Below are 22,803 nucleotides of genomic sequence, written 5' to 3'. Positions count from 1 at the left end.
ATTCACCAATTGAATCTACGTGATTCCTTCTAAGAATTGACCTCATATTGCAAAACACCAACTCTGCCATTAACAGAGGAGAAACTGGTCCTTTTTTAAAACTCTTCATCCTCACTTGTTCATATGTTAAGGACCTAGAATTCTTCTACCACTCGGACATTTATCATTTTTCTGTGAATATGCATACAAATTACTATGCAGAAAATGCTTCCCGTAAATTAATATTGTTTACTTAACATATATTTCGGATTATTTCCCAAAAATCCACTTTAAAATCCAATTATCTAGAAGTCCTATAAATTCTAGTCTCTGCGGTCAACACAGATTTGAAAAAAAATACTTAGCGGCACCACTGTGCGCTTATAATTGACTGTCAAATGACTTCATATTAATATTTGGACTGGAATGATGATTCAAGTTTTGTTTTCAGATCTAAAATAACTTTACAAGACCAAAGGATGAGTTACGAGCTTGAGGATTTGCCCATATATTTGGCTGTTGACCTTGTAAAAAAATTTTTTTTTGTAAAGAAAATACTCAGACTTGGAAGGGCCCTCAGGGGGATTTGCAAATGGTTATTTCAGAAGTTCTATATTTCACAGACACAATAAGACAGGAGTGATTTATACAACTGACCAAAAGACCTAGTATTGTATGCTGTAAATGAGTTCCAAATGCTTAATGCAACCTCGTATGGCTGGTGAGATTTTTGTGCCTGGTGAGAGTTTTGTAGTGCCAAACGTAGTGTGTTAGAAATGAATTGCACATTTCCCATAATGTACCTGATTTATAAAGTGTCTCCGTTGTATATACAGGTATACATTTAATTCTGTTTTTTTTTTTTTTTCTCTTTCCACTACAACACTTACTTTTGAAATGTATTTTTTTTCTTTCAAAGGAATACTGGAAATATATTAATGTTACCTTGACGTTTGGTCATAATGGGTTTCTGTATTTTTCAACTTTCCTTAAAAAAAAAAAAAAATATATAAAAAATTATTAAAAAGCTCAACAAAGGAAAATACGTTTTTTGTGTTTAATAAAGTAGAAGTTACACATATATACATATTTTCTTGTACACATTCTGGTATACTGGATTTCCAAAATACTTTACAATTACATTACAAGAATGACATTTCTTTGTTTTATTAAACTATTCTTTTCCAGGCCCTGTAGGATTTGTAAATATTAGTCTGTACATATGTTTGACTCTCCTGCATTGCTTGCTTTTAATATAACAACCACTGGAAAATGTATAAAACAAACGTATTACTCTTTTATGGATTATCTGAGGAACTGTAAGAAGATACAGTCTTGGATGTTTTTAGAGCCAAGTAATACGATTGTGTCGGGTAAACCATTGGGTTAGCAAGACTTGTAACTTTAATGTCTGTCATAGAAACTGTATTTTAAAAGTCATGCGATATGGGTTTTGCCCTACACTAAAAAAGAAGAAATTAAAGTAGACTGCTGCTGTGTTGTGACTCCTGGCAGGCCCAAACCTGCCATCTTGCAGTTGGCCATTGGCACCACACACTCGCCTGATCTGCCTCTCTAGCATAAAAATGGCTGCACGTATCCAGCCACCGGCCTCACATCAGGCATCGGCTGGCCTTAAAGCGACAGGGCAGCCTGCTCATCGCCAGTCTGGCGCTGTTTCCAGGAATAAATTTCAAAGTGTGTTCCAAAGTGGTTCAGCTGGTATAAGACACCCACCCAACAAGAACGTGCAAGAGAGCTCGCCCGGAGTGCTAGAAACCGTAAGGCTGACCCTGTCTGATTCTAGATATTATATAAAGTTACTGCTTTCATGTATAAACGGTCCACCCAATGAGACCTGGACTTGCTTTGTACAAACTTGCAGACGTTTATATTTGTGGAAAACCAGCGCTAAAATGTTTTAAAAGTGCCGTATTTAAGTAACCTGTAACACGTTTATGTTTTCTCTTCCGTTTAGGGTGCAGAATAGACAATTGTGACTCTTGTTTTAGTAGAGATTTTTGCACAAAATGCAAAGCTGGCTTTTACTCCCACAAAGGACGTTGTTTTGAGGAATGCCCGGAAGGATTTGCACCGCTGGATGATACCATGGAGTGTGTGGGTAAGTTATAGGGCTTTATTCACCAAAGTGGGAGTTGGCAGGAGAGTTGAGTTTTTCTGTCTGGCTTCACTTGACTTTATGAATGGCCAACACCAGCCAGCTTCAGTTCCGAGAATAATTTAGATGGCCCTATATAAAGTGTATTTTAACTAGTGAAATTTCAGCTCGCTTATTAAACTATACATTGTGCTGGGCCAGCTCCACCCTACTGTCGACTTAAACTTTAGCTAATTAACCCCAATAGTTCACAGCAGAGAGGTCATGCTACAATGTCTAGTTAAAATGGACAGAAGCCAATTATGTTTTCCTTACATGACACTTTAGTCAATTTCCCAAACTGTACCCCCAGCCCTGGTGTTCACACCCTTATTCTTTCCCAACTGAATTTCTGAAAAAGGCCTACACCCCAAACAAGTCCCATTTCCTAATGATGGCTAACCTTGCAGCTACTTAACTTAGTTCATTCTTATGGGTACCTTCATACCTGCGTTAATCATTCGCCTTAAACATAGACAACTTTCCCCCAACATGTTTTTATTGAAGTACTAACCGATATGCATGGTACTTGATCATGACGGCATAAAAGTGCATTCATATAAGAAGTATGGTAGTCTATAGCTAAAACTATAGAGCTTACAGTCTAGTAGTAAGGAGTGTGCAGATATACAGAATCAGATACAATCGGGAGAATAAGTAGATTTTACATTAATTAAAATGTGTTCCTTTATTTTGAATTTGCAGAGTTGAAGCTTGGTGAATATACGGTGGTAGGGAGTTCCAAATATATTGAACAGCAAGAGAGAATTACTTTTTGTTAAAGATTGAGCAATATTTTTTTTTTTATATATATATATGTGCCCCGTTATAAAACCTCTAAGCTGCTTAATATTCCGAAAATAATTTGTAGTACATAAATGATTTGAATTTACTGTGGCTTTTTCCGTATACCATACGCTTGTGTATTCCCGGAATAATATCATGTCCGGGTAAGTGGGGTCTCATTAAGAGAATTAGTTGCATGATGGCATTAATATAAATCAAATTATATTGCCGAATAGAGTATAATTGTACTTTAAAATAAAACACAATTAGTCCTATTTGGTTTCAAATTAGTTTAGTTATGACAAGTTATTGCCATTTAATAAATGCAAAGAAAGTGTATGTAAAGTGTGTGGTTGGTAGGCTCATAAGCAATATTTTATTTTGTGTTCTTATAAATAAATGTATAAAAGTCCTCCTCTGAAAGGTATATTACATACGGGTGTTTTAATAACCATTTGGTATGTATAAGTCTTGGGTTATCTGTGTGCCGCTGAAGGTAGCCATCTCCACTGCTTATTCCATTCTAGTAGTTAAATGCGTTTTGTTATAGAAATACCATTAACTACTTCATGACAAAGTACAGGCTCACAACTTAACGTGGGGTTAATCATTCAAATCTGTAACCCGACAATTTTTTTTTAAACCAGTTGTTGGGACAATGTAGGTAATTTGAGTGGCTAATATATTATACCCAGTATGTCTGTTTTATTTTCTCAATCTATTTCAATGACGGTGAGACGGTAGACATGTGTAAACCATCATTTCTGGGTTTAGTTTTGAAATATGCTTGAATTGTTCCTAAAGACCTAAGTTACCATAATACTTGAAATGCTTGCATAATAATAATGTTCTTCATCTCTAGATGGCTGTGAGGTGGGACCTTGGAGTGAATGGGGTGTATGCAGTAGAAATAACAGAACCTGCGGATTTAAATGGGGTCTGGAAACAAGAACGAGACAAATTGTGAAGAAGCCTGCGAAAGATACAATTCCTTGTCCAACCATTGCAGAATCCAGAAGATGCAAGATGGCAACGAGACACTGCCCTGGAGGTAATAGCCGTTCTGTACTTGTTACTCCAACTATCGTGTTTTGCTTCTTTGGTTCTTATATTATTTTTCTTCTAAGTTTCTCCACTGAAAATATTACCTCTTGTAATTCCAGCCTCAGGCTTTTTTTTACTTTTAGACTGTGTTTTTAAATTCTTCCTACTAATGCTAGAGTTACGTGAATCCGGTATTCTTGTACAGAGCCAAGGAATACTGTGCCTAATAAATTAGAAATTTGTCTAAGAATGTTTCTTTCCATAAATCTGGTACAGCCCCCAACTAATCATTTTATGATCTTCGCTACATGATGATCAACTATTAAAACCAACACGAACGATTCCACTAGAAAAAAAAAAAATTACGCAAATTTAATGTGCGCTTTGCCAAACTTAATAGCAGATAGCAATAATTAATGAATTAACCGATGTCTCTGGATTCATTAATCTTAACCACTAAAAGCTTTATTATTTTTCTTCAGAATTAAATCCATTAGCACAAACATGTACAGATAGTGAGAGCGTTCTGCAGTCAGAAAGCAACGCGTAGTTTCAGGGTTATGTTTTTCATACTAGAACGTTAGGCATTGGGGAGGAAATGGACAAATTGGGCAAAATCTTAAAGGGACAGTTTTCTCTGACAGTCCCAAAGAGTACTCTGAATACTTTAATTAAGGTATTTTCTTTAGATTAATCCAGTTTTCTGATTTTTTTATTTTTTTATTTTTTTAGTCCATCTCGTATTTAAATTTCAGTCTTCCTTAATTATTCTCATACAGGATTAAAATACCAAACGGGATTTTGTTTTCATTTTTGACCAAATTAAAAGCATGTAGCCAAGTTTAGTGTCAAGTAACATTTTTACAATTCCACACCAACACGTGGTCTGCTTCTATTTTTTACAAGATTACACTTGACACGTATATAATTCATTGAAGAAAACATGCAAGCTTATCCATAAACCACCCTGAAAGATTAGAAGATAAAGTGCCTGCTAGCGGCAGGCACAGCCAAGAGGCATAGCAAAAAGCTGGGTCATTGAAGGGATGGGTGTTTGGCAAAGTCTGCTATTCAAAATATTTTTCCAGCATACCTAGTTCTTTGATTCTTCTCCCTCCTCGTTTAGAACAGCACCTGCTTGTTCTGTATCAATGCTGTCCCGTTTTTATTGGAGCCATTAAAACCATCATGTATCGTAATAAAGATTACACTGACAAAGCGCATGAAATGTTGAAGAAAATGATTTTCCGTTGCCATCAAGATTTTGATTGTATATTTGTTTGGTAGATGTGGGTTTCAACATAATTCCAAGGCTAAAACTCAAGACTATATGAAACATTGATTTTTTTATTTTTTTTAAAGCAAACCTAATAGTGTATTTTTAGGATCTCCTCTGGTGACCAGTGCTCAGGGCCATATTGACCAAGGGGCACAATGAAAAATTACTCCAGGGCCCCTGAGTAATTCATCCTATGGTAGACTTGACTTGATTTTAGTAGCCTGAGCTGCTCAACTACAGTTGCAAACTGTGTTGCCCATAAACTCTGGATTACTGTGACCCATGTAGGAAGAGTGGCAAGGCTATAGGTTGGAGTGTACACTGGCTGTTAAGCCTTCTTACTTTGTTTCACTGCCCTCCCTTTTCTTTCCCTCCATGTTATATGGGTTTGTGTGCTCGGTCAATGGATGTGCAACTCCCAGGGAACAAGAAAGTGTCTTGAAGTGTGATGGCTGATGGCATCTCTAGATCAGTTTAGAGAAGCCTAGTTTTTTACACTCTGTGTTGTATGATATATGAAATATTATACTGTGCCCTATATTATATTTATATGTGCATGGGGCAGTCTGGATCAGGCGTTATATGCCACTTGCCAATAGTCCCATCCAATGTGACAACAAATGGCACTTTGTTGGCTGTAGGCATGCCATGGTCAGGCCTTGGATTATATGTGACTTTTTGTGATGCCAATGCTTAATATGAACATGTGGTGACATCATGAAAGAGTGTAGAGAAACCTGGAATAACCTTTTTTTTTATATATATAAAATGTTGGTGTTGACATGGAAAAATAGTTTGGCCTTTTTGTATAAGGGCTCCAAGCTCCTTAATTTGACCTTGCCTGTGCTAATTAAAGGGCCTCCTTGGTTCCTATCAGGAGATGTCAAAAACTTTCATTGGTTGGTACCAAGACCAACAGTCTTGAGAAAATTAGTCACAGGGGTATTGGTAAATTAAGTGATGTAATAGTTATTCTCACACCTCCTGTCATAAAGGGAACATTTATCATCTTGGATAACTAGTGTTACTAGTCAGATGTCTGGACTTGTTTAGCCAATGTCTTTCAAATGGCGGGTTGGAGAAGAACTTAATCCTGCTTACAAACATGCATATTGAGGGCTATAGTTTTTCCCCAGATATCCAACTTATATAATTCACCTGCGCTGTACAAACCATGTATCTTAAAACCAAACCTCCCGCTTCATAGTAGACTGGGATAACGGTAACAAGATTGGAATACGCTCTTAGCATGTTTTAGTTCCAGTATCTGTAAGGTCACCAGGTGTGGTTTAAAAATGCTAGGCTCATTGAAGGACGGGTAATTTCCAGAATCACTTTCTAGAGCCAAACCTTCTGTCTCGTGCACACTTCGTTGCGAGGAAAAAAACCATACTTATAGGAAGTTATTTGGCAAGGGTCCATGAACCTGAGGGGGCTACACATTTATATTGGGTACAAAATATCATGTTACTCCAGTAAAGAAGAACAGATGTGCTATTCTTAGAAATATCTATAGAAAAACATAAGGTCACAGCTAGGTTATAAAAAGAAATTGATCTCTGGAAAAATATTACCCAATAGAGATGTTAGGCCAGGTTTTGAGTACAGGCTTTGCTAATCACAATGTTTTCTTTCCTTTCCACAGAAAGGGTTTTTATATCTGTATATTTCAGATATTTATATAGTTTACCAGCAACATTTGAAAGCTAAACTTTTTTTTGTAGATCATCATAATATGTAATTTTAAAGCAGTTTTGTGTGGCTGTTAGTATTTTAGAAAAATAATAAATAAGTATATGTGTATATATATATATATATATATATATATGTATATATGTGTATGTGTGTGTATATATATATATATATATATATATATGTATGTATGTGTATCTTACATTGGGCGGACTGGTAATATATTTAGGCCTTAACGTATATTGTGCATATTTTCATCATATGGCTTGGTATATACACAAATGTAAATAAAATGTTATACTAGAACTTTACGGATAGGCCTAAATAATTAATTGGGGAGCTATGTGATAGAGGAGTGCTTTAAAAATAGAGCAGACATGTATACATAGTAGACAGAAGAAGTCAATAGGCGCAGAATACATTTAACATATGCTGAATGAAGCCTTTCCAGCATCGCTTTATAGTATAATTCAATGTAATAAATGAAAAACCAAAGTCTGCTCTGATATCCATATTTTCTATCAGATCTTAATGCTTCCGGCCCCTCACGATAATAGCCTTATGTGGGTACATTCAGAGCCGGCTTTAAGTGTTCTGGCGCCCTGTGCGGACTACTCCTGTGGCGCCCCCTCCATCCCAAAACAAGGAAAGGAAAAAAATTGCACAAAACTCCCCTTTCTCACTATCTACCACCTCTGCCTCATCTCACTGCTGCCCCCCCTGCCCCTTCTCACTGCCCCCCGACCCTTATCACTGCCTTCCCCCCTCCCTACTGCTCGTTTTCCTTACTTACCTTGTTGAGTCCTGCGGTGGGAGCGGGAGGCGTCCGTCTTCTCGCTCTGCAGCTCTGGATGTTAAATAAAGTTAAAACAACACAAAAAAACTGATGCTTTAATTTAAGTCCCGGGCAGGGGCGCCGATCGGTTGCGCGTGAAGTTTTCAGCAACCGCTCGGTGCCTCTCACTCTCCGTGCCCGGGACTTAAATTGATGTGTTTTAACTTTATTTAACATCCTACATGTTAAATAAAGTTAAAAAAACTTTATTTAACATGGAGGATTTAAATAAAGTTAAAAAAAAACAAACAAAACAAAAAAAAATGATGTTTTCATTTAAGTCCTGGCCAGGCGCCCCTGTTGCCATGGCGCCCTGTGCGGCCGCACAGGTCGCACACCCCTAAGGCCGGCCCTGGGTACATTGTTATATCTGGGAAATGTATATCTGCCTTGACGCTCTGGCTATGCACATTTAATTACAAATCCTACTGGGACATGCTTTAATTGAGTGGATGGGGTGTGATTATCTGTGACCGGTCGATTTCAGGCCACTTTGTGCCCCATTCCTTGTGTCTCCATACAATGTTAGCCCAGGCATCCCAACCGAGCTCCACTGTGCTGTATGAATGTGAACTTGGTTGTATCAGATGCCAAACGTATACTAAAACTCCATACATGCTGAAAGATACAGTTGTCATATTATTTTAACCAATTAAAAGCAGTGTTATTTATGTCTGGAGAATGGCTCCTTCATGATGAGGACCCCAAATAATTTCTGTTGACCCATGGGCTCCTTCATAAATCTTAATGTTTCACTGAGATGTTTGTTATGTGATTGTATCGCAATTACTAGTCATTCAGATTCTCAGAATTAACATCCATTAACATTATTTTATTTATTTTGCACATTCCGTCTCTTTTGAGTTAGTGGTAAGTTGTGTTAAAAGGCAACTCATGGTAGTTAACTAGTTGCTGCTTTTTGAATATCCTTTTTGCTTTCCACTTTAATTTCAATATTAAATCAATGCAGGTTATTTTTTTGTTTTGTTTTATTTATATATATATATTTATATGAGAGACGCCATCTTGATGCCACATTGCATGTTAAATTGCTGCTTTTTTGGGTTATACAGAAACTATCTAGCTTCAGGAATAATAAGACTACATAGGCTGATGGCAAGATCCTAATGGTGTGTCTTTTGAGGGATCGTGGTTTAATGAACTACCCTGGTTATGTCTTGAGTAATGCGGATGGCGGAGCCATCAAAATCAGACCTTGAAAGTAAAAAATGGCTTGCTTTCAAATGTCGCAGCACCTCTTTAATTGCATAGCCCCATGGTGGACACAGGTTGCTGTGTGAATCAGAATTGCTAGGTAGACTCATGACCTCTCTGCTGTAGCTTCTATTTGTTTTGTGTGTTTGGCTTTCTACTTTGAACGGTTGCAGACCTCCATACAGTGGCATATAGGTGACCTTTTGACTTGAACTGTGTGGGGAGTATTTTTTAAAATGGCAACTTGAAAACACAGGTGGAGAAATGAATTGTTGTCTAAACCTCCTACGGCTTGATGTATTTTCCTCTTCTGTGTTTTTCGAGTGACATAATCTCAGTTAAATCACAGAAATGCCGTATGTTAGCCAGCTAATTAGTCTATGCTCCAGATCACATCTGCCAAAGTAAAATAACATGTTTATTGACTGCTAACTACTTTTCTAAGAATTAAACAGTAATGTGGTGCGCAAAATATATAAAAACTAATTAGACACGGTATATCGTAGCCCACTTATTTGAATTTCCTACAGCCGTACCAGTACTTGGCATAAGAATATAATTCCTCGAGTCCTGTTCAAGATGATTAATGTGAATGCCGAACACAGAACAATATTTTCTATGTAGACCAAAACTGAATCTTGTCCTTGAATGCTCATAGTATTCATAAGCTCCTGTATCTGGATGACTTGGTTGCTAGCTGGAATTTTTTTGGGAAGAACTGTTTAATACGTTCTTGCTGTCGTATTTATGGTGTTTTATACCACATTTTATAATAAAAAAAAAATCCACTATAAAAACAAAGCAACAGTAAGATTTTCACTATATGCTACTTTGTCATGAAGCATTTGATTAAAAACCCTTCTATTCGGAAAAGGTGCTGCTGAATTTGTTTGGCAGTTTAGTGACTGTAGTAGCCTCTACTCCCGGGCTAGGCCCCCTGCAAGAACACACAAACCTTTCACCCAATAAAGACACGACAACCTTAGATTTTTTGGGTGTAAAAGGCCACAGCCGAAATTTATTTAAATGCAGGCCATGCCACGCAGACCTAAAACCAAAATAGGTGCGTTAACAGGACAATGACCAACACACAGAACAATAAATAACATAAATTAACATAATTCAACATTAACCATTTCATGTAAACCATCCCAAGCTTACCAGGTTATCCAGGAACCACACAGGGAAGGACATACCGAGATGCCCAAACCCAAACCTAAGGTTCCCAGTTCCACCTACCAGGAAACCTCCCAAAACCAATGCTCTCCCATCAGCATTAACCCCCTAGATACCTGGTAAGCTTACGCACGACCGTGACAAACACACACCAGAAGAACACAACACACAAAAGGAACAGGGAGGGAGGGTGGGACAAACAGTGAGTGGTAGGTGAGACAAAATGGAGACTGCTCCACTGGCGCCAAACCCCTAAATAGCCCACCATTAACCCCTCCCCCCACATTCAAAAAATGCCGTCAGGACCTATCCCTGCTCGGCACACAGTCAACGGCCCACTAAGGCCCATTCTGAGCACCGTGGGCTTCATTATTGAGGGCCGATTCAGCTGTAATGGAACAGCACTAACGCAATTCCCACATTTCAAGTTTACTTGATCTCTTTCTATTACAATTTCTATTTGGTCAAGTTTTAAAAAAAAAAATGCTCCAATGCTAAAAGTGGGATAGATTCTGAATAAATCAAACCCACCGGCAAACTCAACTAGAATTTATTCTGTTGTAGAATCTTGATAGTGTTGAACGGGAGACTCTGACGCTCCTCAGTATCTTGACTTCTGGCCAAGTTGCTGTTTGTGTTGTTGAGTCAGTTGTCATACCTCTGTACTTCACCGATAGTTTAGACTTATTAGATGTGTTTTACTAGACTAGGGGTGTCCAACCTGCGGCCCTCCAGCTTCTGCAGGACTACATCCTGCAGAAGCTGGAGCATTATGGGAGATGTAGTCCTGCAGAAGCTGGAGGGCCGCAGGTTGGACACCCCTGTACTAGACTATAGTTAGAGCCAATGAGCGAATCAAGATATTATCCCAGAAGTAAAACTGATTTGGATTTAATGCGAAAACAAATAATTACATGGGGGGGGTGTGCCTTTAGAAGCACAGGCTCAGCTGATTCAAGGCTAGAAAAAAATAAAATGTATTGTGTTAATCAAAAGGGTTAATCTACATCATGAGACTCATAAAGAGATTGTGTAATCCTAGAAGTAAAATATTGATATTTTGGGATAATATCTCTTGCAATGTGAATTTAGCTATAATATATTTATAAATACAAACCTAATCCTGTATCCATAACCTCTGTAAAAGTAAGGTTAAAGTTAATTACAAAAGAATTAGAACATTGTGTGGCATTATTTGCTTTTAATAGAATAAAAAAACTACACTCATAACACAGTATACATGTAAATGAGGGGTCATGTACATAAAAAAAACACTACTCATTTTTTCCTACGCCTAATATTTTTTTCATTGTGACATTTTTGGTAACTAATACTGACGGTAAAGGTGCATACTTGAAATGCATCTGGAACGGTATGGGCTCCTATGGGGAACATTTTCACTTCCTCCTTCAGGATACAATGGTTGAGCTGCCACAAGTAATGTGATTGTGGTCAGAAGACGACTGCTCATAGCAGGGGAGGGCTGGCAGCCTAAGGCCTGGGGGGCAAGTCTAGTCAACTGGCCCATTGCACCATCAAAGCGGCTGCGAGCGACATTGAAAGCGGCCGTCGTGCGGCAGTCACTCCACCAGCGCCTAATGAAATTAAAGTGGCCGGCGTGCACGCACCGCATGCCTCAGCTCTTCATCCCACCACTTTTAAGACGTGGGAAGAGGAGCTGAGGCATGGCCATTGGGTCTGACAGCCGCATGATGCAGGGGGGTACCGAGAGTATTTGGCACCTGTGGCAGACCCTGTATGTGACACCCCCCCCACACACACACTTTAAAACTGCATAGTTTCTATGGTTAGGCAAACATTGACAGGGGTACAGCATATTTGTTATCATTATATGCTTAGCACAGCATATTACGCAGCACCACCGTCAATGTGAGCCTATACATTGAGCCAGACACTGACAACCCCTATCACTATATACTAAGCCAAACATTGATGTGGTGTAGGCTTACCACTTTAGTGACTGGCATAGTATATAGTAGGGATGCACCGAAATGAAAATTCTGGACTGAAACTAAAAATTCAGCATTCACTTGGCCAAAACTGAAAAAAAAAACAAAAAAAACCTTTAAAATACTTTATTAAAAGTAACACCAAAATTAGACAAAAAAATCAACAATAATATTAACACATATATATATATATATACACACACACATATATATAACAACATAAATCACAATCCTATCATGCCTAGGTTCTAGCATGTGCTGGCTGACTTAGCATGATAGGAGTGTGATTGCTGTTTGCAATTATATATATAAATATATTAATACTGTCATTGAATTATTCTGTCCAATAAAAGTGTTAACACACCGAAGTTGGACCAAAAAATAATTTATAACAGCAATCACACTCCTATCATGCCTAGGCAGCCACAACATGCTGGAATCTGGGCATGAAAGGAATGTGATTACGGACTCCCTATGCCAAGCTATCCCCCAACACTTACACATCCATGCTATCTGAAACCCTCATTCACAAACATTCAGCATAACACCCATCACTCTCACACACTTACATTCAGCATAACACCCATCACTCTCACACACTTACATTCAGCATAACACCCATCACTCTCACACACTTACATTCAGCATAACACCCATCACTCTCACACACTTACATTCAGCATAACACCCATCACTCTCACACACTTACATTTAGCATAACACCCATCACTCTCACACACTTACATTCAGCATAACACCCATCACTCTCACACACTTACATTCAGCATAACACCCATCACTCTCACACACTTACATTCAGCATAACACCCATCACTCTCACACACTTACATTTAGCATAACACCCATCACTCTCACACACTTACATTTAGCATAACACCCATCACTCTCACACACTTACATTTAGCATAACACCCATCACTCTCACACACTTACATTCAGCATAACACCCATCATTCTCACACACTTACATTCAGCATAACACCCATCACTCTCACACATTTACTAATCCACTCTCTCCTACCTTTTCTTCTTTCACTCTCACTTTTCCTCTTTCACTCTCACTTTTCCTCTTCCTCCTCATCTTCTTCTACTTCTTCTTCTACTTCTTCTTCCTGTCCTGTGCACGAGCGCGGAAGACGGTGGGCGTGGCTTCAGTGTTGTGCGCCGGGATTTGACATCAAGTCCCGGCGCACAGCCACAGTTGCCGCGCGCACCGTTTCTGGAGGCGTGCCGGCATGGTGGCAGCCCTCAGATGAGCGGCAGCCGGGGCGGACCGCCCCCCCCCCTCCCTCCCCCGCCAGGTACGCATGACGGCCGCATTCGATCCTGCTCGCGGCCGCTTAATTTTTAACTTTGCGGCCGCAGCCGCATTGAATGCCTGTCTGCCGGTCGTCCGTCCGGCCCACCGGCCCGGATTTAGGGCGGCCTGGGGGGCAATTGCCCCCCTGCCCCCCGGCCCAGCCCGCCCCTGGCTCATAGTTGGTTGTGTATTGAGGGAAACATGTCTATCTATAATAGCATATGTTAAATGATGTGCCCAAGAATCTTTCTCCTCATTGTTTCTCTCTCCTCCATTTTTTTCCTTTTTCCCTCTTCTCGATCATCTACAACTCCTTCCAACCCTATCATTTTATTTATTTATATAGCGCCAGCGGATTTCGTAGCACTGTTACAACAGAATTTTAAAATCACAAACCGTAAAAAAAAATGGTAAAAAGAGAAAAGGTCCCTTTTCCTGCAATCTAGTTGTTAGTTGAGGGAGAGGTGAAACAGTGAGTGCGCTTCTTGGGGGGAAAAAAAAGTTTTTGGGAGCTTATGAAAACTGCAAATGTGCGAGAATTCCTCTTCTTAAAGATTATCTCTGTTCTATCCCATTCCTGATTCTCCTTTAACCATACAATCTCTTCTCCATGCCCAGCTCTCCCAGCACTCATTCATATCACTGGTCACAGCAGAAATTGTTGGCCAAGCTGGATGGGCCTTAAAGTTTTTTTGCCTACAACTACACCCAGTGTGACTGACAATTCCCATGGTGACTATATAGTATATTTATTGGTCTTGTGCATCCAAATTCCTCTGAATTGTAAACTTAATGTAATTTCGCAGAAAATTAAGCAAACAGTACCGAATTAGCGGGCACTTTCACTCCTGCTCTCTGAATGTCTCCCTACCTTCTCTGCCGACCAGTTCTGTGTCTCGTATCTTCTTGTTTTTGTTCAGTGCTGGGTACCGGCTCTGGATTGGCTCTCAAGAACAATTCCAAAAAATTGTAATTTGTCTCAATTCAAAGAATTTTGGAGTAGGATTAACATCAGTGATCAGAATGAGTTGGTGTTCCTGGATTTAAAGATTATACAATCTAGTGCTGATGTATTAAAAACAACATATGGCAAGATTGCATCCCAATTCACTCAAAAAGAGCAGAATTTCATCATAAAAGCAAAAATATTGCATCAAAAAAAGGGCTATCCTAATACAAAAAGGAGAAATGTTCTTTTTTTGCATTTATTAAGATTTTTGTGCCTTTTTTCACTCTTGCTGCATAAAATCACTTCACTTCCATAGACCCCCTCTTACCACTATTTAAGGGCTATCCTAATAAATGGTTTAAAAAAGCCTACCGATGAGACCTGCGTGCTGACACCCTATTAAGAGTCATATCTGCGGGGGAAGGATGATAATATATTATGTATGTGTTGGCATGTATGATGAGGCTTGGCCTGTAGTGAAGGCCATCTTAGAGAAACTCTGGCCCATCCTAAATTTGGACGCCCTTCTCTAGCGACACACCACAGAGTAGACCCGTAGTTTGTTCTGAATTGAAGGGACTGGATATGAGTGTGTTTTCTTGATAAGAAAATCATAAGATTTTTGATGAACACTAATAAGGTTGGAGGGTACTAAGTATGGTAACTGATGATGTCATTGGGAGATCACATTCACTAGGATATTCTTTTTCATTTGTGTTACTGTTTACATTTATATGTACATTTAGATTTATATTTACCTCCTATAACGATTGTTGGAAGAGGGTGAAAGCGGGATGCATGAACGAGGGGGGCACTAATTAGAAGGATAACGGATCGCCCCAAGTGGAGCCCCCTTGATGGAACCAATAAACAGTAACTTAGGGACCTTTAAATGTTGTTTCATCCCATGAACGTTTGCTATCATGACAAAGCCAACTGTGCCATTGGTGAAACGCGTATAACTGGGGAATTTCTTGCTGTTTTAGTAGTCACTTGTGTGCAGGCAGTATGAATTCAAGAGATGCGTTGCTGGTAAAGACGACAGGGTTTGGTGAGTGGCTTGATATGATGGATGATGTAGAGAGCAGAATGCCAGCTGATTTATTGTGAGATAACCCCCTCAAAAAACATCTTCCCTAAATAAAAGCTTAGAAAAATGAATAAAATGGAATATTACTTTTTGTTTAAAAACAAGGAGATTTTTAAACTCTATTTCCTCCGTGCGCTTAAACTGGATGGTCTGTATGGTGGCGCTCAAAGCTTAATTAAACTCGTAACTGTTGGATGTTTTATAGACCTTGTTTGTTGTTGTTAACATGTTCTGACTGGTCAGTTCAAAAAGGTTAATTTGTCAATTTTTGCTTTTTCAGAGTAGGACTGCAGATGTTTTTTCTTAAGTGATCCTTTGACAGGCTCCTGTGCGAATAGAAGCACAAAACTGGTCTTTTTCTTCAGATGTCCCTTGGGGTCTGTCTCTGCTGGATGTCATTTAGACAAGAGCATATCCTGTTGCAAGTTTGGAGAAGTTGAAATCAAATGTGACCAATAGCCTATAATATGTCATATTTGAGAACTTGTCTTGAGAAGTTCAAGAAAAGGTCATAACCTTGTAGGACCTTTTTAGATTCAAGAGTTCTGGCATGTGGTAAAAAAAATCAGTCTTCATTTTAGTAGACCATGTCTAATTTGTGCTAAAAGGTAACTATTTAAGTACTAATCGTCCTAATTAGTTTGTAGCAAAAACAAATGTTATTGATGTGTAACAAGATAACTAGACTGAGGGCTAGACTGTAAAAAATATTTACATATGCACACAATTTGTAAGATTGTAGACTCCTAGAGTCTCCATGAACAATAGCAAGCTCATTATTTGCACTGTCCTATGTGTGTTGGGTGAACTTGGTGAATAAACTCTAAACACTGATTTTCTTATGGTTAACACTGTTTTTGATGTGTTCTTAAGTATTCTGTTATTTTTGAAAATTAAGGTTTCACCTTTTTGTGGTTAGAACACAAGCAACATTAAATGCACAAAGAGCTCATTTTGTGGATACTTCCCTTTCTGTGTACCTGGACTTCTCGCCCCATTAAGGATCCAGTGCATGTTTGTCTGCTGGATGTTGTACAAGGTCATCTTAAGCTCATATTGAAGTGTTTTATATTTATACTTTTGAAGTTCCCATAGGTGGTGTGCATATTGGAGTCAAAACCAGTGAAGGTGTCCCAGGGCCTCATGCAAACACAATCCTACGCATTTTTTGTTTATCCTTAAAATCCACAAAAGGAGTAAAACTTCTCTATTGTAAAACCACAAACCCTTCCCTGTAGGACCATCTTCCACTTTACAGACCTCTCTGTTCTAATAATCATTATTTTATTGCTGCTGTTGAGAAAAGCAGAAGTGAAAGTGGAGGAGTTTTTGGAAGATGGGATACGGGAATTTGATTTGCATATATTCAGTTCTTGGAAATTCTTAGGGAGAGGATAAGCATCAGAACACATTAACCTGGTGTTTTTTTGTTTTTTTTTTCTTATGGATTTTTCAGATTTTATTTGTGCACAGACACAAAGTAACACATGCGTATTATCAGATGACCAAGACAGATCACTTAAACTGTTCCAAATTCCCTTGCACTCAGGTTTAAATGTGTTTTGGCTCACACTGGGAATGATATACGGGTAGCTTGAGCAGGAAGCAGAACTGCTACAGGGTTAGGTTGGCATGATGCTGTATGAAAACCATTTTTTTGTTTGCCTCCATAAATGCTTCCTAAGCAAAGCACTTAATATTTGTTACCTATCCAAAATGTTTCAGCGGGCTTTAACAGCAGGCTAGTTTATGAAGGTGATTGATCTGCATGCAGTAGGGAATGACTCAACTCCTACAGTGTATCGTTTCTAGAAAAGGCTAATGGAAATTAGATTAGCGGGTCTTCAGTGAAAAGTAAATGGACTTGGTGGGGGGAACGGGGAGAGAACTTATCCAAAATGTAAGCGCAAACTCCTATTATTTTATTAATGCAAATATCTCCGAATTATTTTAAATAACATAATTTACTCTGTAAAGTGAATTTAGGGCATATTTGGAAACAAATTACTGCCTTTGAACAGCGATTTGCTAAATTTTAGAAAAGTGGGGGGTTAGAGGTGATTTTAATAGGAGCTTCTAAGCATTTCTGATGTCTTCCGGTATGCTGTAGTTTTTTGTTTTCATTAGCGTCTTTTCCAAATGTATAAAATAACAGTAAGTGGACTAGATTATTATTATTTAATGGCATCTAGAAAGAAAAAAAAAACTAAAATTATACTTAAAGTGGAGTTGACACTTTTTTTTTTTTTCTCTCAATCCTACAGCTCAGTACTCTAAATAAACCCATGTGCTAAAGTTTCCAGAGTAAAATACGTAATTTATTAGAAACCAAAACTCTGTATATAATAAGAGCAGATTGTTTTACTTAAGCGCTGAAGCATTCAAAAAGTATTTGTAAAGAGTAGGGAGCTAAATTCAGGACATAAAATTGATAAGATATGTGTGTTTTCATTGTGCCGTAGACTTCAACCTACTTGGGGTATGTAGTCGATGGTAAATTACATGGAATTGAGAAATTAAAAATACAAACTGTAGGTGTATAGCTACAGCTATAAAGGTGAGTTTCCCATTTTAGTAATAGATTACATTTGTTAGATGTTCTGTTAGAGGCTATATACATACTTATTGAATCATCATTAAGTACAATAACACAAACACTATTCTGGATAACTTGGTCAAAACCCTCTAGAGCCTTCTCCCCACCCCTCAGCGCCATAACAGGAAGCCTTCTGGGATTGACCCAGAGTTCCTGCCCACATACGACTATCTAGGGTTTACCCCACCCCACACACAGCTAGCCCCACCTCATTTATGCATAGCCCCACCTTCTGGGACTTAACCAGTAGACTTCTGGGGCTTTTTTTTTTTTTTTAGATAAAGCTATGTTACCAATTGAATACAGTTGGGCATAAATGGAATCCTCATGTTATGTTTTGATCTTGGTAACACCTGGTTCACACACGGTTTCATACACTGTACGCATATTTAATGAAATATGGAGCTTGGTAAATGAATAATGTATGATAAATCAGCTGCACACACTTGATTTTTAAATCAACAACTAAAATAATAATCAGCGTTAAGCATTACATACTGGCAGAAGAGTGGAATTTGGCTTGATACTTTAGACAGATTAAGAAATCTTTCTGTAGATTCTTTTCATACTTTCTTTTATCGTCGGTACAAAAACATTGCGGTCCATGAAGGCATCAGAATGAGAATTTCTTGTGTCAGGAAAACCCCTTCATCATTCCTTTCCCCATGTTGGCATGAGATCTTTTATTTTTTTTAAATGTTCTACTAATCCACATGCGCTGTCACAGTACATGTATAGTATGTCATGCGTTGCCGCTGAATTGGTTATGTTCATGATCATGTAACGGTTTTTTTTGGTTTTTGTTTTGTTTTTTTTTTAAAAGCAGCTGTTTATATGGGTGTTAAAGTGCATGATGAACCTTATGTTAAAATTGGATATGGTTTGTTATACTGATGCTAATGGATTGCAGGCTTTATTCCATGATGCTTTTTGGGTAGTAGAGGCAGTGAGTTACATAACTTATTGCACACTGAATTTGACTTTTTTTTTTTTTCTTTTTTTTTTTTCTTTTCTTTACCGTAGCTATATCTGAATCTTATGGAAGCGAAAAATAAAATACGCTTATTTGCAACCTCTTCAATGCACACAACTTGCTAATGGAGCCTAATCTAATTTCTTACTCTGAAATCAAATCTCATAGGCGCCAGAAATCCTTATCGTTTGTATTTACTTTATTTTCAAATTGCTCAAAAAATGTCAAGGTATTATTTTTTAGTACATGACCAAAAAAATTACATAAATAAGTGACTTTAATGTACCAACATGAAATACTATATCTATAATTGTTCATTTTAGGCGCTTTATTTTTGGATAGGTTAAATGAATTTGTACGCCAAAGTGAAAACCGCAGAATAAGATAACAAAGGCAGAATATTGATCAGCTTTCAAGATTTGCTGGGAGGGAGATTTCTTTATGAACGCACATGTTTTCTCAAATCTTTTTCAGGAATGTGTGTTTATAATGAGAAGTAAATAAGAATATTACATAAATATTCATATAATCTAACTGTATGGAAGAAAATGTTTTGCTGTATTTTTTTATAAGAAACAAGAATGTTTTTTTATTTATTTTTCTTTAAATCTAGAATTTTTTGGCACTGAAAATAGGATCGATCATCCACTTGCCAGTTAATGGGTTGCTCCCACCATTTTTATTACTATTTTTTTTGGAAACTTTTTTTTTTATTTTTTTTTTTTAAATAGTTCTAGTTTGTGCAAAATGTTTTCAGATGGTTCATATTAGTCATTTGTATATGTGTTCTAGCTCTGTTATCTTAGCCGAATCTACTAGACAAACACACTGATTCTTATCATACTGTCTGTGGTAATGAATAGAATAGCTCTTTGTTAATTACCCAGCACGAAACTCTGACTTATGAAGGTCTGTGGGATAACTGACTTCATCAGCATTGCCTAAGAATCGGCTCAGTGTGGTGTTTGAGTAGGGAAGTCACTCAAAATATCACATGACTGACAACAATGGCCGCCTCCAGGTCACCAGATGAAGTTTAAAAATGTTCTTATTTGCTAGAAAGGTCTTTGCCTATTTATATTCCTATCAATACATCGAAATATGACATTTCATTTAAATGGTCCTTAATAAAAAAAAAATTAAAAAACCCTGAAATTTATCGGTGCAGATAACTTAACTTTTGCCCACAGTCTTGGAAAACAATATTTCTATCCAAGTGTTATGGCATAATCTGATATACCCAGGTGCTGGCTTGTAATGCTGGCTTGTGTCCCTAGGTAACTTTTTGTAAGGAGACAATGACCATCCTTGGATAATTAAGTCATTTATAACTTTGGGGTTTAATAGATAGCTGGCAGTTTTGGTTTCTACTCCCTCACTTTACTATTCATTATGAAGGGCCAACACTAGGCAGCAAGAAGGGCTGGACAGACACTCCAAAGTCTTATCACCCACTGAATTATGCATTATGAAGTATTCTCACTGATTTAACTATATACATTATACAGCACCACCCAAACCTGTCTACAGCTGGAGCTCACTGGCTCTGGACCTGCACAAGGAATTGTGAAGTCAACAAGCTCAAACGGCAGCAGTTGTCCTGTCATTTCCCACTTAAGTATTTTAGACAAAAGGGTCTATTCACTAAATTTAAATGTATGAAATTGTGTCCCTCTCCCTTTATTTTTTTTTCCATCTTGCACTGCTAGCACCAAATGGAGAAGTTGAATTTTTTTGGTGTGTTTAGTTGTCTCCCACATGTGTACATTGTGTGTAGACACACCTCTTCTTTCTGGTTTTATCTTTTCTAATGAATGAACAATTCTGGCAAGTTATTATACAAATTACAAATTTGTTGTGGATAAAATGTTTATTGCACTCGCTTAGTCCCATGCCATATACATTGCCATATATATGCATCACTATATCACTAATGAATGTATGTCTCACCAAAAATTTGGTAACATAACTAGTATATACATTTTTTTAAGTGTTATGAGACAATATGAACACAGATGTAAGAATGAGAGAGTGCCCCCTTGTGGAACCCAGGAGGAGTGTGATGAACAATAGTTCATGAATTTTAGCTCCCTTATTTGCACATGTTGCCCTATAATATATTTTTTTTTATTGTATTTATACTCCGCATGTCTTGATGACAATACCATTTCTGCTTCTGGGAAAACAAAAAAAACTACTGTAAAATGTATGTATGTATTGATAATTTTAGACTAATATGTGCCCTATGGAAAAAACTGTTGAGCAATCCCAATTGTGAATTAGAATTGTGTATAATTGTACATAAAACGCCTGCTGTACATATGCTCATTTTTATGTATAGATCTTTCATCATACTTTCTATCTGGGTATTGTAGGAGTATCAGAACAGAACTTACAATACATGGTGGACTTTGTCTATGTCCGCATACACAAAGGGTTATGATAGAGCCATCAGTTTTGGTGAATAATGACAGTGGCAACTTTTTTATTTTGCAACCTATGTAAATGGCCCTTGAGTAATGTGACAATATTGGATTTGCTTTTATATTCATATTCCACTTTTTCATTAACATTTGTTATTTTACAATGTGTTTCAGGAAAGCGATCCATGAAGAAAAAGGACAAAAGGAACAAGAAAAAGAAAAAGAAGTTGCTTGAAAGAGCACAGGAGCAGCATATTGTCTTCCTATCTACTGACAGAACCAGCCAGTAAAAAGAGACAATTTGTTACATTTTAGTCCCCCCCCCCCATTTTTTCCCCGCTAAGTGCACAAAAGCTGCTACTTGCTCTTGCACACAAACGAACTGCAGAATGGCTGCTTTAACAGTATTGGTTGCAAATAACTTGTGAATATATACACAAGCTTATTTGTTTTATTTATAATATTTTTCATCTGGAAACTTTAAAAGGCTGAGGAACACTGAGTTGAATCAGTGAAATGATGTAGATGTCAGATTTTTTTTTTCTTTCATTTTTTTTTTTTTTCTTTCTTTCTTCAATTCCACTAACGGTAATGGATATTTAAGAAATAAAGCCAGTATCTTGGCATGGATCTGCTTCAAGCATTGCAAGACACTATATAATGAGGACTATGTGTATATTTCTGTAAAGGAGAAAAACTAAGTTTAAAGATAGAAGTACAATTTCAGGTTTCTTTTTTAATTTTTATGATTTTACATTGTACATTGTTCAGAATTTTATAGTAAAATGGTTTAGGTGATGTCTGTTCTCGGCGCCCATCTTATTAAAACAGTTGTATAATAAACTGTTAAAGCTAATATACTGTCTAATATTCCATATAACACAGCAGTTATAATTTGTACATAGTGCTGGGATGCTACATATAATAAACTTATTTACTATGTATCAAGGTGTTCTTTTTTTTCCCCCTCTTATTCTCTCTAATTAGTTATGTTTTCTGGTATCCATTAGTCAGCTCTCAAATCTGTCTTTATTCAAAGAAAACATGTACAAGAATGGAACTTGGGAATACTTTCTTTTAACATGTTACCTGGCCATTTGAAATCGGAATGCAAGATGATCAAGGCTAATTTGCATTAACATAGCATTTTATGGATGAGAAATGGAAACAATCTGCATAAAGCAAATAGACAGCACTCCTTACAATTCATTACAAATTGAAAAATGCTACTTAAATATTAGCAACAGCTGCTGAAATGTACACGTTCAATGTTTTATTAATTTTAATTTACTTGGTTATAGCAGACCTAAATAATTA

General features: G+C 37.5%; 1 protein-coding gene across 2 annotated transcripts in view; it reads left to right on the top strand.

Annotated features, from left to right (window-relative positions):
• The window catches only part of RSPO2 (R-spondin 2), a 53,752-nt gene extending 31,976 nt beyond the window's left edge, over positions 1-21,776 (top strand). For both annotated transcript variants that reach the window (XM_089477417.1, XM_089477416.1), the window contains 3 exons: positions 1,958-2,101; positions 3,786-3,974; positions 21,661-21,776. In XM_089477417.1, the coding sequence (XP_089333543.1) occupies positions 1,958-2,101; positions 3,786-3,974; positions 21,661-21,776 (449 nt within the window). The remainder of the gene's footprint in view (positions 1-1,957; positions 2,102-3,785; positions 3,975-21,660) is intronic.
• The last annotated feature ends 1,027 nt before the right edge of the window (positions 21,777-22,803 follow it).

The sequence above is a fragment of the Sceloporus occidentalis genome, unplaced genomic scaffold, assembly GCF_023333645.1.
Source record: "Sceloporus occidentalis isolate IW3139 unplaced genomic scaffold, rSceOcc1.0.p SCAF_11, whole genome shotgun sequence".
In the NCBI taxonomy this organism is placed as follows: Eukaryota; Metazoa; Chordata; class Lepidosauria; order Squamata; family Phrynosomatidae; genus Sceloporus; species Sceloporus occidentalis.
The sequence above is the reverse complement of the archived record's forward strand: the minus strand, read 5'-3'. Positions and strand labels throughout refer to the sequence as shown.